Genomic DNA, 18,542 nt, shown 5'->3' with positions numbered 1-18,542 from the left:
ATCTTCAGTGCAACAGTCCAAAAAGGGATGTCACACCCTGTAATCACTGAAATACAAGTCAATGGAAAGTGTAGCTTTTGTTATAACAGATACAACAACCGGGGGGTTTATGTGTCGTGTGTGTGACCATCAGATGCAGCAACTACAAGGGCGACAGTAAAATAAAAATCAGATCCACTGGCCGTGCTGATTTTAAGTCACAGCAGATAAAGTGTAATCTGTGTGTACTGTTCAGGCCAACCATTCAGAAACAGAAAATGTCAAACAGAAACAGGAAACTGGATTTAAGGTCAATTAACTGCCACCATTTTAGAGCTTGTCCAATAGAATAGAGGATAAGTTGTATCTTATTCAGAATTTAAAAAAAAGAAAGTAATAATCAAATTGTTTGGTTATGTTATGTGTTCATATTGAAACATTACTATTAGCTGATATATTTCGATCATATATGTTTAAATTCCCAAACATTTATATCTGTATCAGCCACAAAACTTCTGTGTTGGCCAGGCTATAAATTACAGCAGTTAACATCCGGCTTGTGGAAATACTCAAATATGTATTAATACGCAGCTAAAAATAGGTCCTGATAAATGCACTAGTTGCTCTTGTTTGTTAGTTAAAACTACCAATGTTCAGCTATTTAAGGAACCTCTTTCCAAGCAATAAAAATAAAATGAATCACCATTACTTTTGGTCAATTAATTGGATTTACCGATGACAAATTATAGCTACTGCCCGACTTGAACTTTAAAAAAGGACACAGCATTTATAAAGTGGCCTATTTAACTCAATGTTTCCCTGCGCATAAACAAACAAGAATGTTGTCACATTATCAAATGCCTGTGAAATTAAGGCAACAAGATGTACCTACTGAAACACAGACTGTGCTAAATCAATTTCAGGCGAGGGGAGCTTGTGTGCTGAAGACAAACACCGTCGCTGTAAGCAGACGCTAAAAAGGATTATGACATTCTGAGAACAAAAACACCACCTGTTCTAGGAACATTTCAGCTTTGTTAATGTAAACCCAAGGCAACATTTCTTTAACATTTTTAATGTAGAATCGATGAGCAACCAGAGTAGAATCCAATTTCTTTAACTAACTGCTAGATCGCTGTAAAAATCATCTTATCATGGAGTGTGTGTATTGATCTATGATGCGATGATTGGAGGGATTGTTTAAATAGTATAATGGCGGGGAGGCCGAGGATAGTTGTTCCATTTTTTTGATATTATTCAATATCAAAAATGTAGTAAAAAATACTCTCTTACCTAAAAACCTTTATTTTTCTGTCTGTCTGCCTCAGGGCGCCGCTTTCTCACATGTGTACCAAGGACTAAACCAGGCATTTGTAGAGTGAATCAGGGGATTCTTAACTTGATCGAAGGAATTGTCACATACTGACCCGTGTCCTCGTGGGTTTCGATGCCAGGTTATTTTCGATAAATCAGTGCGCCAGTCCTGCGTTGCTCCGATTCTTCAAACCTACACATGCACGCTTCGGAGGCTGTCGGGTCAAGAAAGCAATTTGACTTTAAAACTTGCGATGGAAAGTAATGGAAAAGCGTCGCAAGCTGGAGAACTGCGCCGAACGTCTGGAGCAGGCAGAGCTGCCGTGCCGTGCTTTAGTGAATGTGGACACTTTTTAACGATGTTCTGATGATCTAAAGCTGATTTTTGGAGCTTAACTACTCCTCTCATCGGTCTATTTTTGGGGATACTCAAAGAGGAAGCCATGCACTGCTCGAAGACAACCATCTGTGTCCAGCCAGCCGCTTGCTGTTGCATGGTATGTTGTCAAAATTCCTCCTTAGCTTTGACAGATTTTTGCCGTTACTGTGGCTTTTAAAGTGAACCATCAAGACACACCTACAGCAAGGTCTTGAGGTCATCATTGCCACTCGCCACTCCCCCCCCTCCTCCTCCCCTCTTCCCTCAGTCCCTCCATTGAGCGGTCTGTGATTGAGATTCAGGCTCACAGATGGATACGCCATGGATGCTGGCTCCGACATCGCTGTTACACGTCGTCCAGCTATCTGTGGTGCGGGGGGGGGCATGAGAAGAATCCCTCTCTGTCTCCCATGCCCCTGCATCGCTGAGGCAATTAGAGCAATCTCCCAGCCTGAGTGAGAAGGGGTCCCTGTCAGATGATAGTAATTGCAGTTTTCATGCACGGGGCCCCGCTCTCTTTTGTAATGCCGCGACAACTCCACTGCTCCAGCCAACCCAAACTCGTGTCAAATTCATTCGAATCCACTATTTGCATAATTGAATATTTACATCACTGAGCTGCCTTCTCTGTCTTTTGCAGCTGACATCAGCTTGTGTTTGAAGACTCATACTTGTCAGGCCATTGATTCTGTTGTGTTCAGCAGCAGACGCTACTACATGACACGGGTATGAATGTGACTGTGTTACACTCTCACTTGCTCTGCATTAGTGGAATTTCCCATTTTGTAATAAGAGCAGAACTTGAAATATATCTGGACATCACATGAGTCACCATCAAAACCACTAGTTGGCAGTGTGGCAGTCGCAGAAGTGACAGGTTTTATTTACTATATTTGTGTAAATTTGTTGCTAAATTTAAAAGGAAATTGTCAAGGACTCAAAGCAAGAGTCACATGATGAATTGTGATTAACTGTATGAGACAGCAGCAAATAAGAAGAGCTGAATGAGTGACTGCACCAGAGAAGAAGCAGATAGTGAGCTTCAAGTGTTACTTACAGGTTCACTGCTTCAGTAAGGTGCACATTTAAGTCATTCCTTGTTTACTTGTTAGTTTTACAGCTTTGAGCAAAACCACACATCTTTCAATCATCATTTGAAAATTGTCCCTTGTCCAAGCACATTGTGCACTTCAAAAAGGTTTAAATAAGCTGAGCAATTATGATGATTGTTGTTGTTGTTAATAATAAGTGACCAATTTAAGAAGAATTATTCATTTTAAAAGACTACTTACAGGACAGGGGCACTTCAGGGGGCAATTCACATTTCAGCATGGAGCCAATGCCCCCCCCCGGATCTGCCCCTGCCATTCACTTCCATCATCACTGCAGTGTGCATGCACTTTTCGGCTGTTTTTCATAATCCCTCTCTTGACGGCAGAGCTCATTCTGTCCAGTTTGAAAACCCAGGGGAGCTCAGCCAGACCAGATTGGCTGAGTGGACATTTATATTAATGAAAGTAGGTTTCCATGTTCTCCCCGTGTCTGAGGAGGTTTTTTTTCTGTATATTCCAGCTTCCTCCCACAGTCCAAAGACCTACAGACCGGGGTTAGGTTAATTAGAGACTCTCAATTGACCGTAGGTTGTTTGTCTCTGTATGTTGGCCCTGCAAGATGCTGGGGACCTGTACAGGCCGTACCCCGCCCCTCACCCAGTTCCAGCTGGGATTGGCTCCAGCCCTTTCCCCTGTGTCCTAATAAGCAGTATAGATAATGGATGGTTGGATGGATGGATGGATGGATGGATGGCTTAAACTCAAAGTGACAAAGTGAAAGTGACAAAGTGACCCTTAAATGTGACTGAGGCATGCTGGGTATTGTGGTAATTGCCCTTTATTAATTTTTTTGTCACAATGCTACAATGATTACTTGAGAGAAAGGTTTGATTTAATAGAAAATACTACTTAAATAACAAACTTCATCCCCCACAGTTATTTTATTCTTGTAATTATTATATTATATTATAAACATCTCTCTGACACACTTAAATTCAAGCTGAACATCATGACTTTAATGAAGGGAGGTTTTATTGTAGGATGTTTATAGCAGTTCTGGAAGGACAAATGAGATACCAATGCATAAAGGCCTGGTAGCCTAAAAATTGTTTTTTGATATACATATCTGAGACCACCCATGAGCACTAGTATCACAACATGCAACACTTGCTTTGCAATAAACGCTAACGTTATGAGTTTTCTTTTAAAAGGTGTGCTAGTGCTAGCAGGTCAGATAGCAGTAGCACCAATCTGCAGCAGAACAGAGCTGTGAGCTGTGCTTCTGCACTGAAACCGATAAGGCAGACAGTGCAATTGATTTTCTGTCACTCTCAGCTCATTGTTTTTTAGGTTCAAATGATTGAGAGCTGGAATCAGAACACAAACTACAGCTGTTCAAATTGTTTTAAGGATTAAAACAAAAAAGGAAAAACTACATTCAGCCCCTAAAGCCTTGAGGATCCACCGGTGAAAGTGTGCATACAGGTTACAGGGCATCTGCCCATCTGCTGCTGGTAACCACAGCCAAAAAGCATTATCTATCGGTCCAGGAGCACATGTATGTACCTGTAAACATCTGCACTGATCCGATCTGGAAAAGACCCAACAGCAGCAGCAGCACTGAACTGCAGACAGCTTCACACACACAGGACACACACACACACACACACACACACACTCTAGTGATATCCAACACCTGCTATCAAACACAGGATATTAAAGTCATGTGCAGACAGAGATTTAGGGACTGGTTAGCTGGCTCTCTGATTGATATCTGATTGGATGGCTGGCTGGAAAAATGTAGTTTGTCCCTCCAGAGTGAAAGTACAGCTGCCATCCAAGAGCCTGCTGTTTGTTGTTCTACCTAACACTCCCTGTAATTAGGCAGATTCGGAGCTGCCAGTAGAATGACACACACACACACACACACACACAGGATTCAACACACAGGCTTGTCAGATTTTTGCTCATCTGGTTGATCAGGACTACAGGAAGATGTTTTTTTTTTCATGAACAGAGGAACACGAAACGAGACAGAAAGTGAAGTAGACGCGGGGCCTGATGTTCAGACGAGACACATGTTCTTACACGATCTTCTGCAGCTTGTTTAGCGACAGGAATGTGATTAAAAGCTTTAAAAACACGACTTCTGCTGAACTGCGAATTCCACTTAAAGGATGTGTCATTACTAAATACCCCTTTTGTTTTATGGAATCTGCCACCTGGCACTGGTGTTCACAATGCTCTGCTGCACGCATCTGACTTCAAAGCTGCGAGAACAAAAGCACGGAGGAGCCCATGTCCCCGAATGTTTCACAGTGCTAATAGGTTCCCTGTGCGTTTAGCAGAAATAAAGCAGGCGAAAAGGGACAAAGGACATCTAATCCTGTTCCATAAGCACTATTCATAAATGTGCTGGAAACACTTCACGAAGTGAGTGAGGACTCCAAAAAACGCTTTCTCTCACCTCTCCACCTCCAAAGTGATTAAATTCATTAAACTCTCTTCAAGTAATTGCAGCTTATCTATGGCAGAGTAAATATTCAATTAATACTGCCTTTTTAATAACTATGATGCCTTCAATCCATCGTGCATAGCCTTGCATGTCTCCCTGCCATTAATTAAAATTTCTCTTTGGAGGTCAATTAAATTTCCTTTAACTATTCATTAGCCGGAATACAGGGCAGCACAAAAAATCTATTAAAAGAGGACTTCATTTTCCCTATGCAGTTTTTGAGCATGTGTGTGTGTGTGTGTTGTGGTGTGTGTGTGTGTGTGTGTGTTGTGAGAGGAGGGGGGGTGTTGTAAGGGAGGGTTAATCTTCCTCTTTGCTTCCCTCCTGGGCAGAAAGTGGCCTTAAGCTCTCTCCGTGTCGAGGTGGCGAGTTGAGCTACGGCGAGTGGAAGCGGAAGCTCTTTACCGATCTCTGTAGCGTTTGGCCAAGGCTGACTGGCTGCCAAACAGCCGGAGACAGAGCGGGGATGAATCAGCACTGACAAGGTGAAGCCAGCTTCGTGTTCACCGGCTGACAGCTCAGGTGCTCAGAGAGATGGAGACACAACAGATTACATTTAGGCCATTGCAGAGGGAGAGAGAGAGAGGGAGGGAGGGAAGATAAAGCGAGAGAGAGAAAGTTTCCTCGGAGACAAATGAGAAATTTGGGCTTGCTTTGTGTGGGTGTTAATGTGAGCTGTCAATGTGTCAGTTCTTCAAGCCTAACAAGATTGGGACACCAAATACAAGGAATACATAAATTAAAACTATTGGATTTGATGTTTCCTGTAAAATCAAGACAAATTGTGAGTTTATGTTCGGTTTTCCTTTTTTGTGTTACCCGTAACATCTACAGCCCTGATCCTATCTAGTGAATTAAAAAAAAATGTTCGATTCATTAATATTGAACACCCAATAAGCTAATATCAACCTGAAGTGACTCATTTTCATTTGTCGCTCTTCCAGAAATTCGGTCTGCTGAAAGAGGAAAGCATCTTTATTTATGATAAAAATGCCTAAAAGTAACATTTACAACAGCTTATTTTAAATTTGACCAGCCATATGAATTCAGAAGTCATGAAGTCAGTTCAAAATGTATCTGTATGGATCAAATCAAAAGAGCATTACAACACACTGTGGAGGGTCAGGGATGCTTTGGTTGGAACTTTAAAGCAACGCGACCCTTTCTAGTGGTACTACATTTAGATGGCTCAAATATTTTCAACTCACAGTACTTGTACCGTTACAATTCTTTATTTACTATATTAGCTTTTTTCTTCTTTTTTTAGGGCTTGCTCTATATTAGCTATATCAGAGCTGTCTTTTCAGCGTAAAAAAAAAATTGCTTATGCAAACCAAACGCTTCCTTCTGCTGCTGCTTTACTGTAAAAGCTCTCCACCGGAGAACCAGCGGGAGGCTTTTATTGTGGAGCGATGTACTTGTCATGGAGATTAGCAGAGCCGGTGGTGCGATTATATAATAAAAAGTTTCCGAAGAAACAAGTTGCAGACATTAAAGAGATACAGCGCCACTAATCTGTTTGGATGAAGAAGTGACCGTCACCGCCAAAACAAAACAGCGAGAGGTAAAGCTCGGTGAGACGACGTCAACATTGGTCATTTTCTGTGTTTGAGGAAACGAAAAAACCTGCTGTTCTTTTTTTTTATGAAAGAACAGTTTCAAGGTGGCACATTTCTTGCTATTCCATTCTTTGAGTCTCGAGCCCGCTCCGTCTCCTCGCCTTTGTATTTTCATTATGATTCATCCTAAGAGCAATAAAAGTGTGCCATTGTGACTGATGTCCTTATTGCGGAAACATTGCAGGGTAGCTGCTCTCAAAGTGAAGTCCTTGAGGCAGCAGCAGGGGAGCCCTTGCGAAAGGAGGGATTGTTAAATCTAATTTTTATTTCAAGCTGAAATTATGCCACAGAGAAAATGTGTGAGCGACTATTCAAATCGCAGGTTTCCCTACCAATTCTATTATAGTCTCAGAGCGGAGACAGATCTACCATTCATTCTTAAATGACTTACGTCCTCCAGTAAGAGGCCCGAGGACCAAAATCTGATCAGACAGGAGGCCAAGGACAGCGCGTGGGTCTATTTCAGAATCAAGATGAAGACATTAGAACAGCTGCACCCTTCAGTGGGTGGTAACATGCAAGGCGTCCCATACGCTCTATTGTTGCCCCAGGCTTACCCTGTACTTGCTGCTAGCATGTACACATAAACTAATCATAACACTAATCTCGCCATGCTACTGTACACTTGTGAAAGCAGCCCATCTGTGCGGGCTTCCCAATTAGCTGCCGTCATATGGCACAGGATGGGAAAAAGATCGGAGTCCTCGCTACACCACTGTACAGGAGAAAATAATAAACAGCACGCTTGACTAATCCGCCGTTAAGCTGCAGGATTTCATCTGTAAAGCCCCAAAGATAAAGTTGCGGGTCTTCCTGCACAGAACACGACCATTGTGCATCCTGTGAATAGGTGGATTGTCCTGTATATTATCTCCAGGATGGCGCTCGTTAGACAAATAGCTTACATTGTCTTCCAACAAAAAACCCCCGGTCAGGAGCATCGATCAGGGAGACACGCCTTATCAAATTACAACAGCCAAACAACAGGCAACACAATCGTGACGAGCACCAGGGCAATAGGAGCAATATCTTAGAAACCAGCAACACAAAGAGGCTCATAAGAGATCCCAATCTATCAAGCAGACAGCGGAGAGTATGCACGTGTTTGCATCTGTGTGTCTTTACCTTGTGGCCACCTGTGTTCAGCCTGATGGGCGTGAGGAAGGGGTCAAAGATCATGTGGCTGGTCTCGATGTTGACCGGGGACTGCCTCTTCCCCACCGAGCACAGGTTCCAGGCCGAGTTCACCAGTCCCCAGAACGACGGCACTGCAACACAAAAGACACAATGAGGCGTTAAAAAGGGGGGGAGCATGTGCGGCGAAGAGATAGGACGACCTTCTATGGAGAGGTCTTCGGACTTCGTTATCACGTTTTTTTTTGTATTCAGACCTGCCCAACTAACAATGGGAGGAAAGTTATCAGCCCAGTTGAAAGGATGTGAGGTTTTGTTGGCCTGTAACAATATGTCAGGATTTAATCTACTGATTGCACTAAAATGATATTTCTATAAAAAAATCTGAAACTGTTTCAGTCCATATCGTGAGAGAACTGATTTGATGTGGGAAATTAGTGGAGTGTCCCTTTAGGGAATTCACGTAATCACAGTTAAACCATGAATCAAGCTTCATTACATCCATTTGATCGAATAAGATAAGAGAAGTTGTACCTTTATTTATCCTCCGTAGAGGAAATTCACAAACGACACAGCAGCACAAGAAAGTAGCAGTAGGGAAAATATACAGTACACTAAAAATAGAAATATTATATACAAAAGTAGAGATAATTAAACATTTTTTTAAATGTGCAATATACAGATGGGGATCAGAGTTGTGTTCATGTGCAATTTGTCTAATAAGGACCACGTTTCATTATAAACAGGACCAAAAATTTGCACCGTGCCAAAACTCCTGTCAGTTACTTAGCTTTGGCAGTAACGCCATTAGGCTGCCCTCGTGTTTCTTGTATTGTGCTACATATGAACCCATTAAAATGCAATTGTCAAATAATTCAGCAATGAGGCTCCCACGCACTTGTATGATCCATCTTGAAGATACAGTAGCATGGATTGCCGGTCGCACACACTGCAGCAGAAAGTGCCCAGATGAGAATCAAGAAACTTACCGGAGCGCAACTAATCTCCAGTGACTTTTAGCAAAACCTCGCTCTGAATGGAGGAGATATCACAGAGTCGAGAGAAGTGGAATCGGCCTGCAATCAGCTAACACGTGCGCTATAAGACTGAGAGGACAGGATGGCACAGTGAGAGGATGTCAGCACTGTGGGAGTGATAGGCATCTCAACCAGTCATTTTCTTATGTAAGACTTGGCCACCGGGACCACGAATTCAATTCCTTCTCAGGATAGGAAGCGAAGGCTTATCACTGTCAACTCCAGCAAGAGGCGTCTTTTTTTGCCACAATATCTGCCGCAGCCTGGAGCAGAATTCTCCATTTAGGAACACAGTATTACGCAGAGATGACTCACTGGAACTGTGCTATGCAAATTCGACTGAGATTTCCAACAAAAGCAGAGATAATTTGAAAATATGCAAATTCCTCGTGAATCAGAGGGAAGCAGACGTAGCGCAGCGTGAATTCAAAGCTCAAGACTCAGCAAGTCAACAAATCCTACATGACTTGGAGGAACAGAGATTGCGGTGCTCATAGACGTGCTACCGAGAAGGCGCCGCGACGCGGCTCAGATAAATACATGGAGTCAAGCGGAACAGGTGCCAGTGTATTCATTGCCCTTTTCTACCAACACATGTCAGCTGAGGCTATGTGCAGATTTGAATGTGTCGTTTAGCTGAAGTACTTCAACAAACACAAGTGACTCAGCGATCTGAGCCAGGAATCGTGTTTTTATCCGCGTTTCTCCACTAACCACGGGTAAAACCAACAGGCTGCAGCTCGTCTCAGCTTTACAGGGCCTCTTAGGCTCTTCAGCTCATTCCATTGGCTCTACGGCGCACTCTCTCTCCACCGCAGCAGGGCGCAACAGTTTTCAGTGACAAATAGTAAGCCGAGTGAGGATGACATGCTCGGCCCAAAACAGCAGACAGACAAAGTTAGAGACCAGCTGGTAAACACGGTGGAGCATTTAGCAGCTACACAGACAGGTAGTTTTCCTCAGGAGGTGGTGTAGACAGCCACATAACAAGATAACAGGGCAGAAACACAACTCCAAATGAATGCTAATGTTACCTCGTACCTGCCGGATGTCAATTTATTATAGCATAATAATTGGAAATACACGTATATATATTGTATTTGTGTTGCGTTATTCTACCAACTGCCATCAGTCGGATGAAAAATGTATTCAGTGTTAATCCATCTCCTAATTACAGAAATCTGTGTCTTTCTATTACGTGTGGAACCGCACATCACGAGAACCGCTTTTCTAATTGGTTTCACACTTGGCATGTGTGTTGTGAAGAATGCAAATATAGTGGGGTGTAATTTGGACACAATTTATCAGTTTAAAGTTTAATAGATGTAAGTATATAGAGCTCACCATATCGTGCTCTATGTAGAAGTCCCTATGCAGTTAAATAAGGGTAAGTGAGACAAAATGCCATTGCATGGTCGCTGTAACCACTTGTGTTTCAAATCACCTTGTAAGAACCATCCAGACGTTCTCCTTCACTGACCAAAAGATGACAAATAGGTCTAATATAGACACAGCATGGTGACTGTGACATAAGTTATGACGTACTGTAAGACCTTAGTCACACAACACTGAGTCATACTGCAATTAAAATGCTTTGCTTGGTGATCCTGCTGAAGGTGAGAGTTCTCCATGAGCTGCCTGTACTTAGACTCCACCACAAGTGAAAAAATATGTTGACCCGCACCGCACCAGAGTTAAACACTCGCCTTGTGAGGGATGCCTCTAAGTTTGACCTCAAACACAATGTTGGAAATTATGCTGACTTTCACAGAGTGCTCACTCACCGGGGGGGTTGCAAGTTGCTGCCTTCATTTATGCCAGCCGAGCGTGGCAGGCAGGCAGCAGCAGCAGGAGCAGCAGGAGACTAGATGGGTGGTTGCTGGGTTCTTCAACAATCTCTCCGCTAAGTCATTTGCTCAGGAGCTGGACAAACTTTGGCAGACTGTTCACAAAGTCCTGCCCGGTGACCTGCGATGTTTGACCGAGATGCAGAAGTGGTCCCTAGTGACTCTGCCCGGTTCAGTATAATGTCCCATATCAGTGGCAGCTGCAGCGGGAAACTGATTTGTAGTGTGAGCAGGCCAAATTTCTGAGGGGGGGGTTCATGAGTGTGCTGTAGTAGTAAGGGGACAGCACCACCAGTCACCAGTGTTTCGAAAACACCAAATGCCAGATTGTGACCCCTCCATGTAGAGTTCAAAGATTTGTGAAAAACCAAAACAAATGCGCCTGTATTTGGTTTCTGCATGTACCAAAAAAACTATCAATCATCTCTCTGTGTTTTCTGCGCTCGTGGCAATACATGTGTCATTTCAAATATACAACACAGAATATACGAACAGAGGGCAATGGAGTTGCCTAGAAACGTGTTGGGCCACCCATCCGTAGAACAGCATTGATTCTTCAAGCCTCTGGATCTATTACCATTATTAACCCCTCTTGGACTGGCCTAGCTGATTGAAAAATATCTTAAAGGGGGCTCCAAACTAATTTGAACCATGTCAAAGACGTTTTTAGTGTATTTTGTTAAAGCATATGCCTGAAGTTGAGTGTCAACAGCCTGTTTGCATATCAACACCAAAACATATCTACAAATTATTTTTAAAGGTCCTCTGTGTAAGAATTAGTGGCCTCTAGTGTTGAGAGTGCAGAATGCAACCAATTGAATGTCCGACGCCTCATCCTCCTCTTGGCCTTTAAGTGACATAAAAATGCAAAAAGCCCTCTCCAGAGCCAGTGCTTGGTTTGTCTCTTCTGGGCTACTGTAGTTATATGACACTGGAGGAACCACATTAGATTTAAATATAAAGGGCTCATTATGAGCTAATAAACAAAACAACAACAATTCAGACTTAATAGAATTGGTCACTCAATTATGAATATTATATTTTGTCGCTGCCAATAGACGTCCCTGCACACTGAACCTAATATCTTTACATATTACTGCATTACAGTATGTTCACGGTATTATAATGAATATAGTGTACATACCTTTTAAATGTCATCCCTATGATTTCCTAAATTTCTCATTTCATTTGTATTAAGCTTAACATGAGGATTTATACACATTAAAAAATGTTTTAGGTAGCATTCAGTTAGGGAAGTAAATATGTTTGTTCATGGAGGGAGGTTCGGTGGGAGAGAGAGAGCCGGAAAGAGAGTGAGAGAGACCTCTTCTGATGCAAAATCCTTCACGAAAATGACAGGAAATCCATGTGCAGAATGGGAATTGGAGTGTGAGTGGGTCGATCCATTAAACCAGGGCCCCTTGTCGTAAACGTACACATAATTATTAGCTGTTGATAGATTCCCGAATGCAACTACAGCGGCATGGGGCATCACTCATTGCTGACAGAGGCACAAGCAGCTTTGTCAATAATCTACACACACACCCTCCTATAGCACTGATACGCCTATATTTCACTTAGGCTGCTCACAAGCGTTAGAGGCAATTTCATTTCTTATTGGCAAGCTGTAAAAGTGGACAGAGATATATGGTGTGGCCTTTTGCAGATGTCGGACACAGTGGATGTATATTGTGGAAGTGAAAAGGGCAACTGATGGGGGGAGGCTTTTGTTTCATGGTTGGTCCTCATCCCACTTCTTCTGTCAAAGAGCCGTGGCAATTAGGATTTCACTGGGTGGAATGCAGCGAACGCAAAACAACAATTATCATATTTCTGGCTGCTTTCAGCGCATCCGTTTTGTCATCTCTCCCCCCCCGTCAGAGCTCGGTGTACGCCCTGTAGATTACGGTACAAGTCCATCACAGTGTCTCTGCAAAGCTCCGCTCCTTATCTTCAGATCATGCACACTGTACCGTACTTTTTGATATTAGCTTCTGGAATGTGACCTCCTCTTTCAATTCTTATTTATCGTGTTCTTTAGACTGTTGTGGTCCATCGGCAGCATGTTGACTGTTCAGGCTCGTTGGTACCGTTGAGTCAACATGAAGTCTGCGACCATTTTGTCAGTGTTACATTCACACTGCATCATCAAGTAGGTCCTTTCTTCACCGCTGTCCATTTGTTTGTTGGCTGTTTTTTATGTTTGTTTTGTAACCACGATAATGAAAAAACTACTGGATTGTTTACCACAAAACGTGTTGGAAGGATGTGGTATAGGTCAGGGAAGAACCCATTACAGTTTTGGTGTGGATCCGAATCAGGGGCCTGATCTAGAAATGTTCATTTTCTTTAACATTGGAAGACATCCAATTTCCCCCCCCCCCTCTAGGACTCTGGTGGCCTTTGTTACTTTGCTACACTGTTCAAACAAGTCACTCAGGCTGCAGAGATTCATACCATGCACAAATGAATAGAAACCAGCAGATGCCTGGAACATGCACCCATAAACCTAAATTTGCAGAAAAGTGTACCACCATTTAAAAATATACTATTAGTATTAAATTCCATTTAAAACGTCACTAATGTAAAAGTGCAATTGCGTTAATGATAATCTACATGTAATATCAAAAGTAAAATACTCTCATGCACAACCCGACGAGTTTTGTGTTATTATAGTACTGCAGCAGCAAAGATACCTGGGAACTGTGGTATTTCAATACTGTATTGACTTACAGGACTTGAGTTAATGAACTATACTGCTACAATAAGGTTATTTAGCCTCCACGCAGTAAATAATGTTTCAGAGTGAGCTAACAAACAGACGGACCAGGAAAATAAAAGGAAAGCAACAGATAGAAAATGATAGATGATCTAAACTCCCCTAAATTCCTAAAATATAACAGTATAACTTCCAAAGTGTAAAATCGACAGTGTGTGATGGTAAAAACATTATGATCCTTTGAAGCTCTGGTAGACAATTCGCTCAACTCAACCTGAAGTATAGCGGCATGAAGTGTGTGAAAAGTGAAGAAACATGACAATGTTTAAGCAAAGACTTAACACTCCTGTCTGCCTGCTCCCCCCCCCAACAACATTTGCTATTACGTTTAATTAAATCAAAATCTCTAGATTCTTCATCAGTGACAGATGAACTGCTTTTAGAAAAAACAGTAAGAATCAACAACCACGAGGAGAAACCAAACACTGTTTCCCATTAAAGTCACATAGTGTATCAGTTAGTCTTTTGCACCTATTTAACCAAACAACGTGCCGTCATAAGCTTGGTCCTCAGCATGGATGTGTGAGGGCCATGTTTGCAGACTAATTATGTGGCTTACTCCAAGGTGCACGCCGGGTCGTCCCTGTGGGCTTATTAGAGTTCAGGGTTGCGGTGAAGGTTGGATCAGAAGTCTGAGGAGACGGTCACTGGACAATTACGCCCTACATTAATTACTTCCTCAGCTGAGCATCTCACAGATACCCATGTAGTCATAAATCGAAAAGCGTGGAGAGACATGGTTTCTCATTATAGAGAGCAGCGTGGAGAATGCTAACATCAAAAGGCATTATATGGACACATGCAGACACACCCAAAGGGGAGAAGCTGCAGCCGGGCCGAGAAAAAAAGTAACGTCCTATTTTCGACTCTTATCGACTCTTAATGAGATTCACACACACACTTAAGAACACATATGCATGCACACACACACACACACACACACACAGGCCAGTGTTGGAGGCAGCAGAGGTATTCATTTCATTAAACAGGCCCAGCCACCGAGATAGCTTTAATGAAATGTCTTTATTCTGTCAACTGGATATGGCTGAAAAGTTAGAGCAATAGTTTTTGGGAAACGAGAGGGAATTGGAGAAATGCACTCACACATGCTAAGACACATCCGAACACACACACATCTCTCTCCCCCTCCCTCGTGCTCCCTCTCCCTCCCTCTCCAAAAACCCAGATGCATCCCGTACGTCAATTTCTTGGATGAGCATCAACAGAAGTATAAAAAAGTGCCTCCCTTTTGTAACTGCTGATGCAAAACTGGGTTGCAAATTTGCTCGCAATGGGAGCGAGGGAGTGTGAGAGAGAGAGAGAGTGCTGAAGGAGACCTAACAGCTTGGGGATAAATGCTTACTTAAGCAGGTATGGAAAACAACATCTTAATGATAATGAATGTCTAAGAGCAGCATTAAAGGAGCTGTCATATTCTGCTGGCTCTCAATTTGCAACACCGCTCTGGCACTGCAGGTTCCATCTTGTTTACTCACCGGGGGGGCCTTTTAACAGACATTTTGTTGCGTCTGTGAACAGAAGGAGATGTGCTTTATATAAAAGCTCTGGACAGGGACCAGGTGCGGTGCATTTATATAAAAAAAAAAAAAAGTTGTCATTGTTTTTTCTGTGGCGGAGGGAACATGGAGACTGTGAGTTTTGACGTGAGGGAAAACCGTGAGGGCTGGTGTATAACACACATTCTTGTATTGCTACATTAGCAGTATCTACATGCAGTGTTTTGCATCTATGAAAGGTGTTTAAAAAGTGTATAAAAAGCTATACATAACAGTGGCACTGTGAACAGGAGAGCAGGGGCCAAGGAAGAGTTTTAATGGCGTCCACATGAAAGAAAAATTTGGGAATAAACAACAGGCAAAAAACTAAAGAAAACACAAAAAGATCACAAATGAACTCCAGAAGATTTATGAACAATGGGGTTTAGATTTTCTCCGGAGTTTGCTTCTTGCACACAAAGAATGCAGAAGGCGATTCTTCTGCCCAGAGGCGTTCACAACAACAGGGAAATCTCTTTTTTCATTCTGAGATATGTTTATTCTTTTTGTTTTTTACAGTTCTGTGTCTGTTACCTGTTAGAGACGTCACCGCCATTGCCCACTCACTCGCGGTGAACCCAGCTACTTCAATACTGCGGTATTGTCCCATGGGCTCACTCGGACATTCTACAGAGCTTTTATTTAAGGGCTGGCAGGAACAACTCAGTAGAATGTCCAGATCCTCTGTCTCAGACATTTGCCTTTGTCACATCCAGCATCCGAATTGCAGTGCAGGTCTGGAAGCAGCTGAAGTTATCTTAGTGTGAAACTTATCACTGTAAATGATCTATCTTCCGATCAAAAATAACTAACAGGGGCTATACTCGGGTAAGATAAACTATTGTACTTACCCACAAGACGAGGGCAACACAGGAAGTCACTGACTCCCACCAATGTTGGTTTACGATAATGCATGAAAGTGCTATATCCATTAAGTTTATAATAATGATTGTATTCATTAGACAAGCCTACAGGCACAAGCAGTGCCTCTGTAATTACTGTTTAGCAGTCAGACACTTAGCAGCACAACAGTCATATGTACGAAGTGCAGCTGTTTCACTCCGTCATAGAGGAGAGTGGAGAGATTAGCACCTTGGACAGCTCCAGCTGCGAGGGTGGGACAGACAGGCTGTGACTGGTGCAGCGTGCACATCCAGTGTAAGAGGAAGTAGAAACGTAGACACGATGCCATCGCACGACTGAAATAAACACGGCTACTCGTTTCATTGGGACCACAACTGTGTGTAGTTGGGGAGCGAGTCCCGGAAAAGTCGGCTTCCAGCAAATGTCAGTCATGCACGTTCATGCTTTTTGGGGGCGTAGCTTTGACGAGAGGGCCAATGGGAGGGGGTGGGGTGTATCGATTGCAATTTTTTACTTCATATACAGTTAGAGAGCTTAGTCAGGTGGTTCCCAGCCTAAGGTTTGGTCCCTTCCAAAAGGTCAAAAAGTCGGAGGGGACATGAAATTATGAATAGGAGCGGAAACAAGACAAAACAAGATATTTTATGGATTTTGCTCAAGTTCACTGAAGTTTAATAAACTCAACGTCATGTTCATAAAACTAGTCTGACACGACTTCTGGTTTTTGACACCAGCAGCAGCCTGAACTGTTGACACGAGGCAGGTTGGCTCTACGGGTTTATACTCTTGACCCCAGATTGTGACTCTACCATCTGCAACCTTAGCAGAAATCCACATTCATCAGACCAGGCAGTGTTTTTCAGTCACACATTTCTGTACGTGGCCGACGGGAGTTTTTCATTTCGACTGGTTATCAGAGTTACCATAGCCCTAGTTCTGTCAGCTCTTGTTAGTCGGAATGTTCTCCTCTGTCATTAGCTCATTACCAAGGCGTTTCTGTTTATAGAACTATACGGCTCACCAGATGTCTTTATTTACACACCAACCTGAGTATACTGTATGTATTCAGTGTGTGACAATCTCAGGAGATCAGCAGCTGCAGATCTACTCCAACCAGCCCGTCATGTCAAAGTCAAAGTTACCGATATCACATTATTCCCCATTCTGATGTCTGATGAGAACATTAACTGAAGCTCCGGAGCTGTATCTGCTTTATATTATGCATTACACTGCTGCCACATGATTGGTCGGTTCTTGTGCTGGACTGCGCCACAGTTTGTTTGGATATAACTTAATTTTGGGAGAACTCTATTGAACTGGCAAGTTTAAAAATGCACAAAAACTTTATTTTAAATGTTAACAAAATATGTGTCTGAGCACCTCGGTACTACTCGTTACCCTGACATTTTCCTGACTGCATCAACTAATTCATGAACACGTTCTTTGAAAAGGGGGATTTGCTTCCTCATAGGCTCTGAAGACAACAACAGACACACAAGAAAACACAAAAGATTGGTGCCGCAAGTGACACACTATCATGTGGTAGTGAGACTTTAATCACCTGGCCCACAGTAGACTCATTACCACAGTTCATCAATAGTCCCCTTTTATCAGCTGTAGCATTAGTGCTAATGGGGCCAACACTTGGCACAGCTGACTATGAGCAGAACAAGGCAGCTATTACAGGCAGGGTGTCGCAGGTACTTGAATGTCTTTCAGGAAGCAGATATATTGAGTGACTGCATGCATCTGTGTGAGAGAGAGGGACAGAGAGAGACAGCGAGAGAGACAGCGGCGAGAGAGAGAGAGAGAGAGAGAGAGAGAGAGAGAGAGAGAGAGAGAGAGAGAGAGAGAGAGAGAGAGCCCAGGAGTGTCTGTATTAATTGAGGTCTACAGTCTGTGAGAGCTGTCACTGCTGTGTCTGTCCTCTGTGGTGATGCCTTCAAGTCATATTTGGTCTGGAGAAAATTAAACAAGATGGTTGAAAATACAAAAGGGTGGAGTGTTGAGTGTCACATATTGCTTGAGCTCATTTGAGAACACACAAACAGCAAGTTGAGACAATTAGTTAGCTCGAAGCACATACACCCTGCCTCTCTAAACCCAATAAGTTTAACAACAGCTTAACAAATTTAGCCAGTTAGCTACTGTAAGATAGAATCACAAAATGCTGAGGTAATTCTAATTGCCTCTGATTAGCATAGTACACATATGATTGTCCTGTCCTAAGGTGTCCTCCAGGGTACAGTGCTTGGTCCTCTCCCCTTTATCCTCTACATCCTCTCCATCGGCAATATCATACGTTGTCCTGGTCTCCATTTCCACTGCTACACTGACGACGTCCAGCTCTTCATCTCCATCAAATCTATGACAGTCACAACTCACTTCCATTCTAACCAACTGCCTACAAATTGACTCAAACTCATTGTCCAATCTTTGAGGAAACTATATGATGCATACGGTTACA

At 42.8% G+C, this 18,542-nt stretch overlaps 1 protein-coding gene across 1 annotated transcript in view; it reads right to left on the bottom strand.

The window, feature by feature from the left end:
* The window catches only part of ca10a (carbonic anhydrase Xa), a 242,363-nt gene that overhangs the window by 136,983 nt on the left and 86,838 nt on the right, over window positions 1–18,542 (bottom strand). The window contains exon 3 of the mRNA XM_035144864.2: window positions 7,984–8,126. Coding sequence (XP_035000755.1) covers window positions 7,984–8,126 — 143 coding nt within the window. The remainder of the gene's footprint in view (window positions 1–7,983; window positions 8,127–18,542) is intronic.

The sequence above is a fragment of the Hippoglossus stenolepis genome, chromosome 21, assembly GCF_022539355.2.
Source record: "Hippoglossus stenolepis isolate QCI-W04-F060 chromosome 21, HSTE1.2, whole genome shotgun sequence".
Classification (NCBI taxonomy): Eukaryota; Metazoa; Chordata; class Actinopteri; order Pleuronectiformes; family Pleuronectidae; genus Hippoglossus; species Hippoglossus stenolepis.
The sequence above is the reverse complement of the archived record's forward strand: the minus strand, read 5'-3'. Positions and strand labels throughout refer to the sequence as shown.